The sequence below is a fragment of the Phoenix dactylifera genome, chromosome 1 (genome assembly GCF_009389715.1).
Source record: "Phoenix dactylifera cultivar Barhee BC4 chromosome 1, palm_55x_up_171113_PBpolish2nd_filt_p, whole genome shotgun sequence".
NCBI classification, from domain to species: Eukaryota; Viridiplantae; Streptophyta; class Magnoliopsida; order Arecales; family Arecaceae; genus Phoenix; species Phoenix dactylifera.
The window spans coordinates 19,626,770-19,639,496 of NC_052392.1; the positions used below are offsets into that span (position 1 = coordinate 19,626,770).

At 38.2% G+C, this 12,727-nt stretch overlaps 2 protein-coding genes across 4 annotated transcripts; one reads left to right on the forward strand and one right to left on the reverse strand.

The window, feature by feature from the left end:
* On the forward strand, positions 1–5,799 carry LOC103701516 (AUGMIN subunit 1). Of its 3 annotated transcripts, none has more exons than XM_008783594.4 (6): positions 1–541; positions 619–753; positions 912–1,035; positions 2,255–2,392; positions 2,477–2,590; positions 4,450–5,023. In XM_008783594.4, the coding sequence occupies exons 1-5, from the start codon at positions 117–119 to the stop codon at positions 2,585–2,587; spliced, it is 933 nt and encodes a 310-aa protein (XP_008781816.1). In that variant the 5' UTR covers positions 1–116; the 3' UTR covers positions 2,588–2,590; positions 4,450–5,023. The 3 variants fall into 3 exon arrangements, with proteins under 3 accessions (XP_008781816.1, XP_008781815.1, XP_008781814.1); XM_008783593.4 differs by having other exon boundaries at positions 4,456–5,023; XM_008783592.3 differs by lacking the exon at positions 4,450–5,023 and adding an exon at positions 5,469–5,799 and having other exon boundaries at positions 2–541.
* A 2,564-nt stretch (positions 5,800–8,363) lies between these two features.
* Positions 8,364–9,950, reverse strand: LOC103701515 (probable xyloglucan endotransglucosylase/hydrolase protein 23). The gene is made up of 3 exons (XM_008783591.3): positions 9,372–9,950; positions 9,069–9,262; positions 8,364–8,956 (listed from the first exon to the last, which is right to left on the reverse strand). The coding sequence occupies exons 1-3, from the start codon at positions 9,657–9,659 to the stop codon at positions 8,563–8,565; spliced, it is 876 nt and encodes a 291-aa protein (XP_008781813.1). The 5' UTR covers positions 9,660–9,950; the 3' UTR covers positions 8,364–8,562.
* Positions 9,951–12,727: the final 2,777 nt, after the last annotated feature.

The following is a 12,727-nucleotide window of genomic DNA, read 5'->3' on the forward strand; positions in this document are numbered from 1 at the left end:
CGAACCCAACGGCAAACTCCGTTACCTCCTCTCTCTCTCTCTCTCCCCCCGTCTCGCCTACAGCCTAGGGTTCCGAGACCCAGCCGGCGGACGACGGTGAACGCGCCCCCTTTCCGATGGAGAGCATGGGCGACCTCGCCACCGCCCTCGACGCTACCGGGAGCTCCGATCCGGCCCCTAAGAGCGGCGGCGGTGGAGGGTCCTCCGACGGGGCCCGGATCGCGGAGGTGAAGGCGTGGCTGGCGTCGCAGTTCGAGTCGGCGGGGAGGGAGGTGCCGGAGTTCGAGTACACACCGCGCAGCGTCGCCCGCCTCCACGCCTTTGCCTCTCTCTCCCAGGCCCGAACACGCGCCGCCACCATCGTCGCCACCGACCTCCGCCTCAAGGCATCCGAATACCGCGCCCAGGCAACCCGGATCCGGGAGATCCTGGAGCGCGTTGGTCTCGCCCAGGAGCAGCTCTCCCCCAGTGCGATCGCCTCCGCTCAGGTTATCGCCAACGTCGCCAACCTTCTCAACATCAGAGACACCGAGATGAGCAGGTAAATTAGGTCAGGGTTGAGGCTTGCTTTTATTATTTTTACTCTCTTTTTTGACATTTAACGATTTTTCTTTGTAGTTTTGTGGTGGCTATGGGGGATCTGTCGCTGAGGAAGGAGGATGTGGAGGAGAAGAGGGCAAAGGTGCAAAAGGAGTCGAAAGTCCTTCTCGAGTACACTCGGAGGGCCATTGCCAAGCTCAACGATCTTAAAAAGTAAGAATGCCTCCTATCTGTTTGTAAAATTGTCTCTTTGAAGCTATCATTTTGTGGAACATTAGTTCCTGTTTAGTTGGATACTTGAAAGGCTGTTAGTCCTGATGCACGGGTTCACATGGATTCTTCATTTGACATTTGTTTTCTTCCATTTGCAGAACTCTTGCAAAATTTGAAAATGAAGTCGCCATGCATGAGGCTCAGATGCTTCAGTGGCAGAAGAACTTGGCCATCTTGGATTCAAAAGAGCGGCAGTACATGCTTCAGCTCTCAAACTATAAGGTACTGATATTCTTCTATTCCTTTTGATACTTTAGAAATGGGGTTCCAATAGGCAATTAGATTGATCATTATCTGTCTAGATGATTGTGGCTTGTATGTCATCAAGCTCTGTATAGAGATACCATCAAAAACCATATACCATTCCTTTGACTAGTATCTTAACTACATCCTGCCTGGGTTTGCTAAAGCCAGTCTTCATCCAGCTCACTTTGCAGGACTTGCTACATCTGATGTATTTTGACTCTTTATACTGTATTATACATTCAGGTACAATGTGGCTTCAATTATGCTTGTAGAGGTAGTCTTATGATGGGAGGTTTGGTGATATGTATTTGGGCATTTAAATGTTTCCCTCGAGCTAAGATAATTGGGTTGGAAGAAAATACTTATGGATATCTTTAGAAGCCTTGTTGAGCAATATGTAGGAAACTTTAATTACATAATTTCTGTTGGGAACTTGCAACTAATTCTCTTTTCTTACCCAACTAAGGTATGCATTACAGCTCGACTTAGATTAAACTGGATTGGTCATGTCGTATACCATCTGGCTTGCCTTGTTTTTATCATCGGCCGAAGCCTGATTAGATGTACAGAAGATTAGCTTTTGTTGACTGTGTCATAATCAACTTAAGATATTGGGAAACTAGCAAATTTATATCATTTGTTGGGTTTGAGGATGGTTGGATCAGGTTCAAATTTGGCCTGGTATTTTGGTGAAATATTTCACAACCGATAGTGATTTAATTATTAAAAGAATTTTATGTTTTAACTTTTAAGTCAGAAGGTTCAATTGATGTATAGCAAATTAGCAGCTAATTCAAGATGGACAGAAACCAATGAGTTATTGCTGCCAATTGTATTATATTAAGCTGGATTTTACCTAATTTCTGCAGGACTGACCTTCTATCTTGAATCTTAAGCCTTAGATATAACCTACTTATTTTAAATTTGTTCTCTAAATCTGTTATGTCATCTCAGCCTAGCACATCCTGCTACCAACCAAAGTTATTTCATGTTTAAGTTTTTGAAATTTATCTACCTGACATTATACAAATTTTAAGATGATATAGTATTTCTGAACTGGGAACATGTGGAGGACAACTTGCCATTTATTTCTTACTCATTTACTTTCAAAGTAAACTACTTCTAGCATGGTGCCTTTTGGTGCACATGAAACTCGCTGTCTTTTTCTAATCCATCCTTGAAACACCATAAACAGGCAATACTAAAACGTGTGGGCTATACTCCAGAGATCAATCACGGTGTGCTGATGGAAATGGCTGAGCATAGAAAGGAGTTAGAGAAGAAAACAAAGCCCATTCTGGATACCTTGAGGAGCTATCAAGATTTGCCACCTGTATAATGTCACTTTTCTTTAATTAATAATGATGTGCAATTGATGCTTATAGGATTTAATATATTCTTCTTGTTATTTATTCAGGATAAAGCTCTTGCTGCGTTAGCAATTGAGGATAAAAAAAGGCAATATGCAGCTGCAGAGAAGTATCTTGAAGAAGTGTTGCATTCTGCACTAACCACACCGGAATTATGACATGTATGTAACATGATTAATTTAGCTTGCACGAAATGTTTCTTTCCTTCTTTCTTCCTTTATAAAATGTTATCGCATTTATTCATCATTGGCGTGATTACTACTACAGGAGTTATTTTCCATTTTCTTGATGGTGAGTTTTGAGCAATCTGACAGTTTTGTGAGAAAGGATAAAACTTACATTTGAATCATAATCTAGGAGCATCTCACCATCTAAGATCACTCAAGAAGGTATTTTGGATAATTTTCTTATATAAAATGAGAGTATATTGACTTCCAACTCTTATAAGATTCCAAGATAAGGGAATTCTATATAACATGCATTCTGATCTGAACATAATGAGAAATCAAATTGGATCTCATGACTAATATGATCTAGTTAATTATACAATATAATCAAGTAAAGAAATGTTGATCATGTAATATGATTGAGTCCAAAGTTGAAGTCAAAGCCAAAATGTGTAATTCAACTGATGCCAACAATAGCTAGTTATCGAATCAGTTTGAGTTGCTGTGATCATAAATTTGAGAGATGATTATAAAGTTTGATATATAATTTATATTAAAAAAATGTTTATGACTTTTAATTTGATTTAGCTTATGATATCATTTTTTCCAAAATTTTCTTTGCCACTCCCATTCCCATCATTTCTTACAACTACTTCCTGCTTGCTTCTGCACCTAATCATGCTCCCTTCCTCCTCTCGCTTTGTGCATCCATATAAGACTTCCCAAACAATGTGTTACTACAACTCTACCAGTGGGGAAATGAATAGGTATTCTCAGATACAACTTCAGTATATATATATATATATATATATATATATATATATATATATATATATATATATATATATATGTATATATGTATGTATGTATGTATGTATGTTTGTATGTATATGTATATATGTATATATATGTATGTATATGTATGCATGTATATATATAGCCCAAATGAGGTCAGCAAATGACTGAGTGTCTGGCACTAGTGATCCAAGTTGTTGGACATAATGTACTATCTTCAAATTGCTTATTGTCAAAAAATCATATGATTTATAAATCCCCTAGCCTATGCATCGCTTATGCATCTAGTGGTTAAAAATGGACAATTGAAATAACACAAACAATGCCTATTTTTTGACATTAGATGCTAGGCTAGGAATCTCCAAATTACAAGAATTTTTTACAACAAGCAATTTAGAGATAGTAGATTATATCCAACGGCTAGGACTGACCTTATTTATGCTGTTGTATGGGCCCCCATATATTAGTCTACTACTCTACTCTATATGTATATGTCTAATCCCATATATTAGTTGGCTCTATATGTGTGTATATATATATTATAGAAAGAGAGAGAGAGGTGGACTACTTGCCTCTTGAGAGGAGAGAGAGCATCTACTCATCTCCTCCTCTTAGGTTGAAAATCAATAATTTGACACCCAAATTGATGATCCACACCATTGATTATGATATATATAACTAAAAATGCATAGAGATTAAAAAAAAATCGCATGTGTTGGTGGTTTCTAATCTATGCCATAAGTGGGTGTAAAAGGTATGTTTAAAATGTATGAGGCCATATTTTGCTATGATCTAGGCATTAACATCTCCCAATCCATGCACGCTTTAACATGAATAGATTGTGATCAATAAGGTGGATTCTCAATTTAAATATTTTCTCATGTATTTTAGCATATTAGTATAATAAAAACCGTTATTTTTTTTTTGTCTCATGGTACATAGGTAAGAGACTATCAAAACATGTGATTTTTATTTCTCAACATTTTTACTGGTCTAGATTGTAATCAACATTGTGGATCTTCTATTGGATGCCTGATTATTGATTTTGGACTTGCTAGGAGCAGATGTCCTCTCCTCTTGCGAGGAGCATAGTGCATCTATGCATGTATGCTCTTGAGTTCCTGCTAGGGAGCAAACTTACTGTACAGGGCCAGAAGATCTACAAGAGAACACTGCAAACGTTGCACATCTTATTCACTTCATCTTAAGTAAACACTCGCTAGGAAGCAGCCTTCTAAGACTGACAAATAGAGAGAGAAATCCCTGATAGATTTTTCAATTGAAATAGAGGGATTTTCTATTAGTACATGTAGGAAGTGTTTGGATGTTTTGATATGCTATGCAATTGTTGCATGCTGAAGCATCTGAATTCCAGCTGAAAATGAGTTCTGGCACTGCTATATTTTATAAGTGGAGATATGGAAGTGAAGGAAACACAGAGACTGGAGATGCATATGGTTTTCAGTTGATCTTGTGTCCATTTGAATTTGGATCCGTTGGTCACCTTTGGAATTGATTGTGACATCTGCATATGCGGATGAAAGTGTGATATTCTAACTCTGTCTACTGATTTCACTGCAGTAATGCATGGTAAACACCGTCTTTTCTGTAATGTTAATTGCTGATTTTGGATGTCTTGGCATGACCCCTTCTTGTGCACTAACCTTTTTAGTGGATCTTAGGAAGGTGAACTGTTATGAAGGTACCAAAGATAATTGCGAAAAGTTATATTCTCAGCAAGACCAGGTTACTTGTTAATATGGATTTTAAAAATGATGTCATAAACAAATCTGAATATGTGGATTGTAAACATAATGGATAAAAAAATTGCACACTGAAACTTTAATATGTGATTGTGTTTTCTTACAAGCTACAATCTCTTTTCACAACTAAGTAAATTAGACTTTTGCATGCCCTGATGCAGTTGTACATTAAAGAAAGCACTGTAACTAGCATTGGATGCCCTGTTTTGCACTTTAAAAACTCATTCTTTATCTAGTGAGAGGAGGAAAAAATCCTTAATGCTTTATGAATATAAATCTTAATTCACATGTCCAATTGATCCCTCAATATGCAGGTTGCGGCATTCTCAGGTGTCTCCCAGAAGCTCAGGGTTGTACTTTCAGTTAGAGTAGATTGTGCGGCTTTTTGTTCGTGGAGACGTGTATGTAGAATTACGATATAACCAAAACATCATTTTCTGTTCCATCATTTTTTTTTTGCATTGATTGCAATGATGTAAGTAGCTTTTTATGTGGAGTGGAATGCCCTTGATGCTTAAAATATACTAGTAGATGCATGTATGATTTATCCTTTCTGTTAAATGTTTCACACCACTTTCATGTGACAAATATTGTCTACATCTTCTTTACAAAAATATCAGTAAGCCTGAAAATAGTTTATATTGATTTGGACGCTTTGGAATTTACTGAAACAATTCAACAACTGGATAGCATCTGTTTGTTTTTTTTTTTTTTTTTGGTGGGAGCTTTTTGTTTTTGTCTTTTTCTTTGACAACTAGAAAGGTATTCTAGTTGAAGGCAATAAATAAGAGGAGAAAACTAGTTGATGAAGCTGGATTAGCTGCAGTTGTTGCTTGTTCAGCTACAGATAAGAAAACTTATCGATGGATATTTCATTTGGATTAGTAAGTTTTCTTCCGATTTTCGCCTCAGTGCATCTCATCTTCATGGTTTGTTTGTGAACAACAATAAAGATCCTGTACTGATTAGCAACTATCATCAATGATTGTCTGGATATGTGTCATATAACGCTGCACTGATGTTTAAATCTATAGAAGATAATTCATACGCCTAGTTGACTGGGTATAAGAAATTAAAAACAAAAAAAATCTATAAATCTCTGATAGAAGATTTGATAGAGAAGATGCTCGAAATTAGTTTCTCAACTACACAACACTCTGGTGGTAGGCCCAGAGGGATTCTCTCTAGACCCGTGCAATAGCTGTAAGTCATGTAGTTCTTCTGTACCCATCTCATCCTCTCTTGGCTTGTGGAGTCCCGGTCTTGTTTCAACCGGGCATTGCCTGACGAATTGCAAATAGATTTTGTTGAACTGCAGCTAGAGGTACCAGAGGTCTGAACACAAGCATCGGCACTGAAGTTTCTGTACAAGGCAGTTAAGGGGGGGGTTTGGCTTCAGTCTGTTTTCAGTAGCCCGCCCCTTGTTCCCCAGTCTTCAGCATCCCAAAGGCTAGAATGGATCCTCATTGATTGATTCTTTGGAAACGTCACACCCCTCGGCTCCAGATTCTTGAAACCTCTTATCATCGACAGAGAAACTGGGAAAATTTGCAAGCCATGTTAAAGCATTCAAGTATATATCCTTAGAGGACTGCAGTAAGTAGTTGAGGACCGAAATGGTTCTTGTATACAAAAAATTCATGCACGTTCTGATGGAATATTTAGATATTTAGGACTCACATAACATGGTGTGGGGTTATTAGCTCAAGCCAGAGGTAGAAGTGCTCCTTTTCCCTTGGGTAAACTCATTGGTTTTGGAGGATGTAAGGTCCCCACTAAGGTACCCGAGAAAAGTCAGATCTCGTTACGGTTGGGCGTGGCGACGATAGCTACAAGCATTACATGAATCAGACAGTGAAGTCTTGGCTGCAACACAGCATGAATCGTGACGTCTAGATGATGATGAGGGATGGAGGTATTGTTCAGGTTAAGCATGTGTTTAGAAAAGCCAATGAGGCTGCGGACTGGGTGGCTACCTACGTGACCAATCACGCTGGCAGTACCGTGTGGACAGGGAATGAGGAGCTGTCTTGGGAGCTCCGTGATATTTTGTTTTCTGATATTATTGGATGTATCCGTACACATATTATCCGTCGTAGCAAAAAAACAAAAAAAAAGAAAAAAAAAGTCTTAGTTACAACGCAACATGACCAAGACAATAGAAAGAGGAATGGATGGATGCTAAGATGTTGACTCACATTGTTGGGATTATGATTTTTATTATTTATTTATTTAACTAACTTTATTCACAATGGCCACCGAGAGAGTGCAGTCAAATGCAGCCAGTGCTACGCATGAGCAAAGCACTTGATGAATGATTTTGTTGATCATGAATATTTAATTAAATTTGAAAATATCTTTTATATATATATATGTATGTATATATGTATGTATATATATAACTTGGGCATGGTATTTCTTTTCACATTCTTATTTATTTATTGGAGACATTATCAAGTAGTGTTTGCTTTTTGTGAGGGAGGGAGAGGAAGACCATCCATGTACAATCATTCAAGTCTAGATTTTTCAAAGACTCATCATCCAAGAATTTAGTCCATAATTTCTGGTTGCTAAGCAGAGAGATGTGACCAATAGAACAAGCCCTGGATCATATGAAATAGCGTTTATTATACAATCACTTTTGACTATGTCTAAATCCAAGCATCAGTTGGGAACTGGTGTGCTAATAAGAAAGAAATGAACTGGACTGGTGAGGCTGAGTAGTTTGGAAATTAGGTGTATTCAGTTTCCTGGCCAAAACCCTGATCCTAGCATTAGAAAACATGATAAAATTGGATCCTTGATTTTGTGGAAATCATAACTAGATATTTATCAAATTGGATTTGAATCTTCTTAGATTCGAATCTCTCTTTGGATTTCATAACCACGAAAAAGATATGATAGATTTACTGGCAATACCCTCTGCAAGCCACAATTGCGGTATTTCTGCTCTCCAACCCTGTAATTTTATCAAAACAAGCTTATTAATCAACATACACCGGGCATCCTGAAACATGGATGTCAAATTTAATTCTCTTTTATTCATATGTTTCAAAAGGTTATCTGTATTTAGTTTAATCCGTTTCTTCACTCTTCAATAGAAATATCTGTTTGATATTCACACTAGGTCTCAACAACTGAAACTGTATTATTCAGAAAATCTATTGATGGTGTTTTTTTCAACTATATTTAAAGTCCTGCTTAGAAAATTTTGATTCTACGAACCTTAAACAATTTAATAATAACAGAACTTACAGAAGTAATAAGATCACAACAAGCCATGAATCTTTATAACACAATTTTTTTTTTCGAAAACCATAGTCGGTGTCCAGTAATATCAACAACAATTGATACAATGAGTGAGAATTTTATTGAGAAGCAAAGATGGTTGGATCCATTTAAGAGAAGTCAAGCGAGGGAGCATTCGGTTGGGAGGCCTTGTGCGAATCGCTTTGTATCCTTGCAGTAATCATAGATCATGTAATTGTTTCGCACCCATGTTAGCCTTTCTTGGCCTGTGGTGCCTAGCCCTTGGCTCATCCACGAATCATTCGATGAAGCAGCGCTAGAAGAGCAAGAAGAAGTGCCTGAAGACCACACGCAGGCATTAGCGCTGAAATTTCTGAAGGAGGTAATGAAGGGTGCCTGCGTCCAGTCGGTCTTGACAAGCCCGCCTCTTGTGGCCCAGTCGTCGGCGTCCCAGAGGCTGCAGTAGAGCTTCATGGCTTGGCTGTTAGGGAAGGCGACTCCAGAGGACTCCAAGTTCTTGAACAATCTAATGGGAGTGCCATCCACAGAGAAGCTGGAAAACTTACAGACAACAGTTATGTCCTAGTAAAAAGAAAAAAAAATAGTCTATTGATACATACAAGATCTTGTATCATAGACTGCCATACAGCGGTTCAGAAGCTTACATGATGTTAATAGGATTCCAAAGGATGGAATAGGCGTGGAATTCGACTGTAGGATCAAACCAGAGATAGAACTGCTGCTCCCTGTTCCCCTTCCCCTGGGTGAACACGTTGGTGTGGAGGATGTAAGGCTCCCCACTGAGGTTCCCCAGGAACTCGAAGTCGATCTCATCATGGGTTGGACCTTGCGATGATAGCTACAAGCATTACATGAATCGATCATCGAAGTCTTAATTACTGACAAGGGGACATGATGATCAAGATCATGCAGAGAGAGAACAAAGATAGCATGATGTTGAGGCTTACATAGTAGGCAGTGACAGTGCCCGCAGAGTTCCCTGGGACGAGCTTGAGCTGCATGCTTATCTCCCCGAAGAGGTACTCATTCTTCGACTGGAATCCAGAGCCTGAAACTTTGTCCAGTGAAAGCGCGAGAAGCTCCCCATGATCGAGTATCTTCGCACGGTCGTCTCCCCATGTGATGTCGAAGTCTTGGTAGAAGTTGCTGCCATTGGCAACCACCACTAGGGATACCAGCACCAAGGAAACAAGCATCATTCCGGTACTAGTGGCGATGGAGGAGGGCCTCGACATGGTTAAAAAAGAGGTCAGGAGCTAGTTTGTCTAAACAAATAGCTCAGGTCGCATGGAGAGCTTGAGGAGCTTTTTATAGGAGTCCGAGGTGCTTGTTTGATGAGTGAAGGAATGGTGCAAAGCTGGCGGGCACGCTTCAGAAACAGCTGTGGATTTGGTGGCTTATGGTTTGAATCATAATCTGATGGCTTCTTCGGAAGACTGAAATGAATCATTCTTATCTCCAGTGTTAAGTCTAGGGGACCTGCCGATCATTGTGTTTGAATGGTTGCAGCTCTGGTTTTGAGGGAGGAGGCTGGGTGGGGACAAACGCAGCCAGTCGAAAATGGATGGGGGTGACCGGCTATCCCTTCTCTCTTAATCTATCCCTTTCGCAGCTTGGAAATTTCAACTCTCAACCTTTGGAAAATGATCATGTTACAGCTATGGAGGCTGTCCCACTTTGAAAGTTTCAATTGATTTTGTCCGGCTGATGCCGATGGCTTTCCAGTGAGCATAGAATAATATTGCAGCCCAGGCCAAACCAACCTATCAGAGGCCACAGTGGTTGGCCCTTCGTTCGAATCATTGAGAGAGTTGTTTGATGTTGGACAATTGACAAAGTCCATTGAAATTCGTTAGGGATGATGAAAGCTGCTTGTTTTCTTTAAGAAAGATGATGATATGAAAGCTGTTTGCACTAACAAATTCGCTAACCCGTGGCGGACAGAGCTAACAGGTGACGGAAAAGGTACCTCCACATTTCTGACCTCGGGAGAGGAGGACATTGATTCTTTTATTTTAACTAGTAAAATTGGTTACTTCCCTGGAAAAAAAAAATGAAAAATTAGGTTGCATGTCAAGTTCAAATGTGGATTTTTTTTTTGGAAAAAAAAAATAGACATGAGATTTCCAAGCATAACTTCTTTTTTTTTTTTTTTTTTTGGCTAGCAAGGTTGGCGGCTGTGGAGAAAAAGCACGGCCAGCAATTTCGCCCAACTATATTTTTAATCTCATTCAACACTGAGAGTATATTTAGTTCGCAATTAAAATCGAAATCGAAATAGATGGGAATGGAAATCAGAATGATCATATCTTTCCACGTGTTTGGTTCCTTATCAGAATCAGAATAGATCTGCATACTTAGCGATCATGCAAGTTCTTATGTTGTCCAACCATCTAAGAGACTATTAAGCTATCATTACTTATTTTTCCAAGTAGGGTTCCAAGTAGATTTACTGCCATTGTTATGTTTGAAATTGTCATAGTAGTTCGAATAAAGAAGGGGAGAGGATGGTGGTGCTGTGGAGATACAGTGATCGGAGGGGCCCTCCTCTGCATCTCGCCTGCTATACGGGCCGAGCCACCTCACTCCAAGACGACTCTGGGTTTGTGGAGTCAGGTGGTCGCCATGGATATGAGAAGGAAGGAAGAGGCAAAGGAGGAAGGCGGGAGGGGAAGGAAATAATTACTGATGTGAAAAAGATATATTTATAGGTTCCTATTCAAATTAATAATTACGCAAAAGTAAGTCGCAAACATCATATAAAAATCTAATGCCATTTTTATGCAATATATCTATAAAATTACCTTCCTAATTCGCAAGCTTCGCATGAAATCGCAGATCCTGCCAACTTTAGTTGATAATGAATATGTGAAAGGAAAATTGTACATTTCCTTTATCAAATATAAATTACTCAAAAATACTTATTGCTAGCTTCCCATGAAGCTAGTATTGTTGACTACAATTTAGAAGGAATATTTAAGGAAAAATTTTGTACAAGACTATGGTTGAACCATAACTAATAAGCTGCTTATTCACAAGCTTCTATAAATATTGGCCAAGGTTGCTAGACAAGTGATTTTAGAGATAAATAACCACGGATGCCTATGCAAATATAGATTATTCCATATTTATACTTTGAAAATCTCTATGTGTATATATACCCCACAAATCGTCCTATTTTTATATAGATGTCCCTCCCATTAGATTTTTTGATAATATTGTTAATAAACAATGATTTTTAGTCTCATTTAATACTATTCCACTTTTATAATAATAAGCTTAAAAAACTTAACATTTGGTTTCTGTTTATAAGGCATATATTCATTTTTTTTTTGCTAAACATTAATGCAAAAGGGACATAAAATTATTTTATACTTTAAACTGTTATATATTAATACCATTTGCCGAAAATTTAATGTGAGGGGTAATTGTGCAAAAATAGTATGATTTGAGAGATATATGATTGGCTTTTTCGAAGGTAGATATACAATAAGCTAGATTTGTAAGGATATGTATGTAAAAATCTGGTCACTTTTAAATCCCTAAATATATCAACAAAGCATGCTTGAATTCATTTTTACGGAACCAATTAAATGTACTTGCATCTGTATGTGAAAATAATAACCAATAGAAATATATATATATATATATATATATAAACAGTTTCATGGCAAAAGAAAAAACTTATCTTGTTGCACCCTTGGGATTATTTGTTCCCAATAGAAATTTGCTTTGGCATGCATTTTGCACATGTTGTATTATGTTTAATTGGATAGCCAAGGTGAAGTATATGTCTAATGTTTCAAGCTTGTAGGTTGGGCTCAGATATAGCTTAGATTCGACTTGAATTGGCTTTGGTTCCAACAAGTATATACAAATTTAAACCATATATAAATAATGTCTACCCTAATTGGGCCATGTGTCCTTTTCTTTGTCTCACTATACAGTTCGATTTTCTAAGCTAGTTTCTACCAGATGGTGTGCTTGTTTAAGTGCAATTAGCTTGGGCTCAAATTTTCTGCATCCATAACTTTCTGAATTTGAAGATTGAATCCAAGTTTGGAATCCAAGCCTCATTCATGCTTATTTAACTTGGGTATGGATTAGGTATAAAGTCACATTAGGTACAGCCTAAACCTAGTTTTCACTGGCCGAAATTTTATTCATTTTTAATCGAGCTTTGGGCCGGGTTTATTTAAAATTTGACTACTTCTGTGTCCAAACCTGCCCCTTGAGCAGCTCTAAGATTTCCTATCAACATTATGATTCAGCGTTGCCATTCATTTACTTAGCTAGAGCCTAG

What these genes read in the sequence shown, in the direction of transcription:
- LOC103701515 (XM_008783591.3), bottom strand. Translation starts at nt 9,659, where the DNA reads ATGTCGAGGCCCTCCTCCATCGCCACTAGTACCGGAATGATGCTTGTT. An exon ending in GCACTGTCACTGCCTACTAT is followed by an intron (nt 9,263 to 9,371) that starts GTAAGCCTCAAC and finishes TAATGCTTGTAG; the next exon opens with CTATCATCGCAAGGTCCAAC. An exon ending in TGGAATCCTATTAACATCAT is followed by an intron (nt 8,957 to 9,068) that starts GTAAGCTTCTGA and finishes TAAGTTTTCCAG; the next exon opens with CTTCTCTGTGGATGGCACTC.
- LOC103701516 (XM_008783594.4), top strand. Translation starts at nt 117, where the DNA reads ATGGAGAGCATGGGCGACCTCGCCACCGCCCTCGACGCTACCGGGAGC. An exon ending in TTCAGCTCTCAAACTATAAG is followed by an intron (nt 1,036 to 2,254) that starts GTACTGATATTC and finishes CACCATAAACAG; the next exon opens with GCAATACTAAAACGTGTGGG. An exon ending in GCTATCAAGATTTGCCACCT is followed by an intron (nt 2,393 to 2,476) that starts GTATAATGTCAC and finishes TTATTTATTCAG; the next exon opens with GATAAAGCTCTTGCTGCGTT.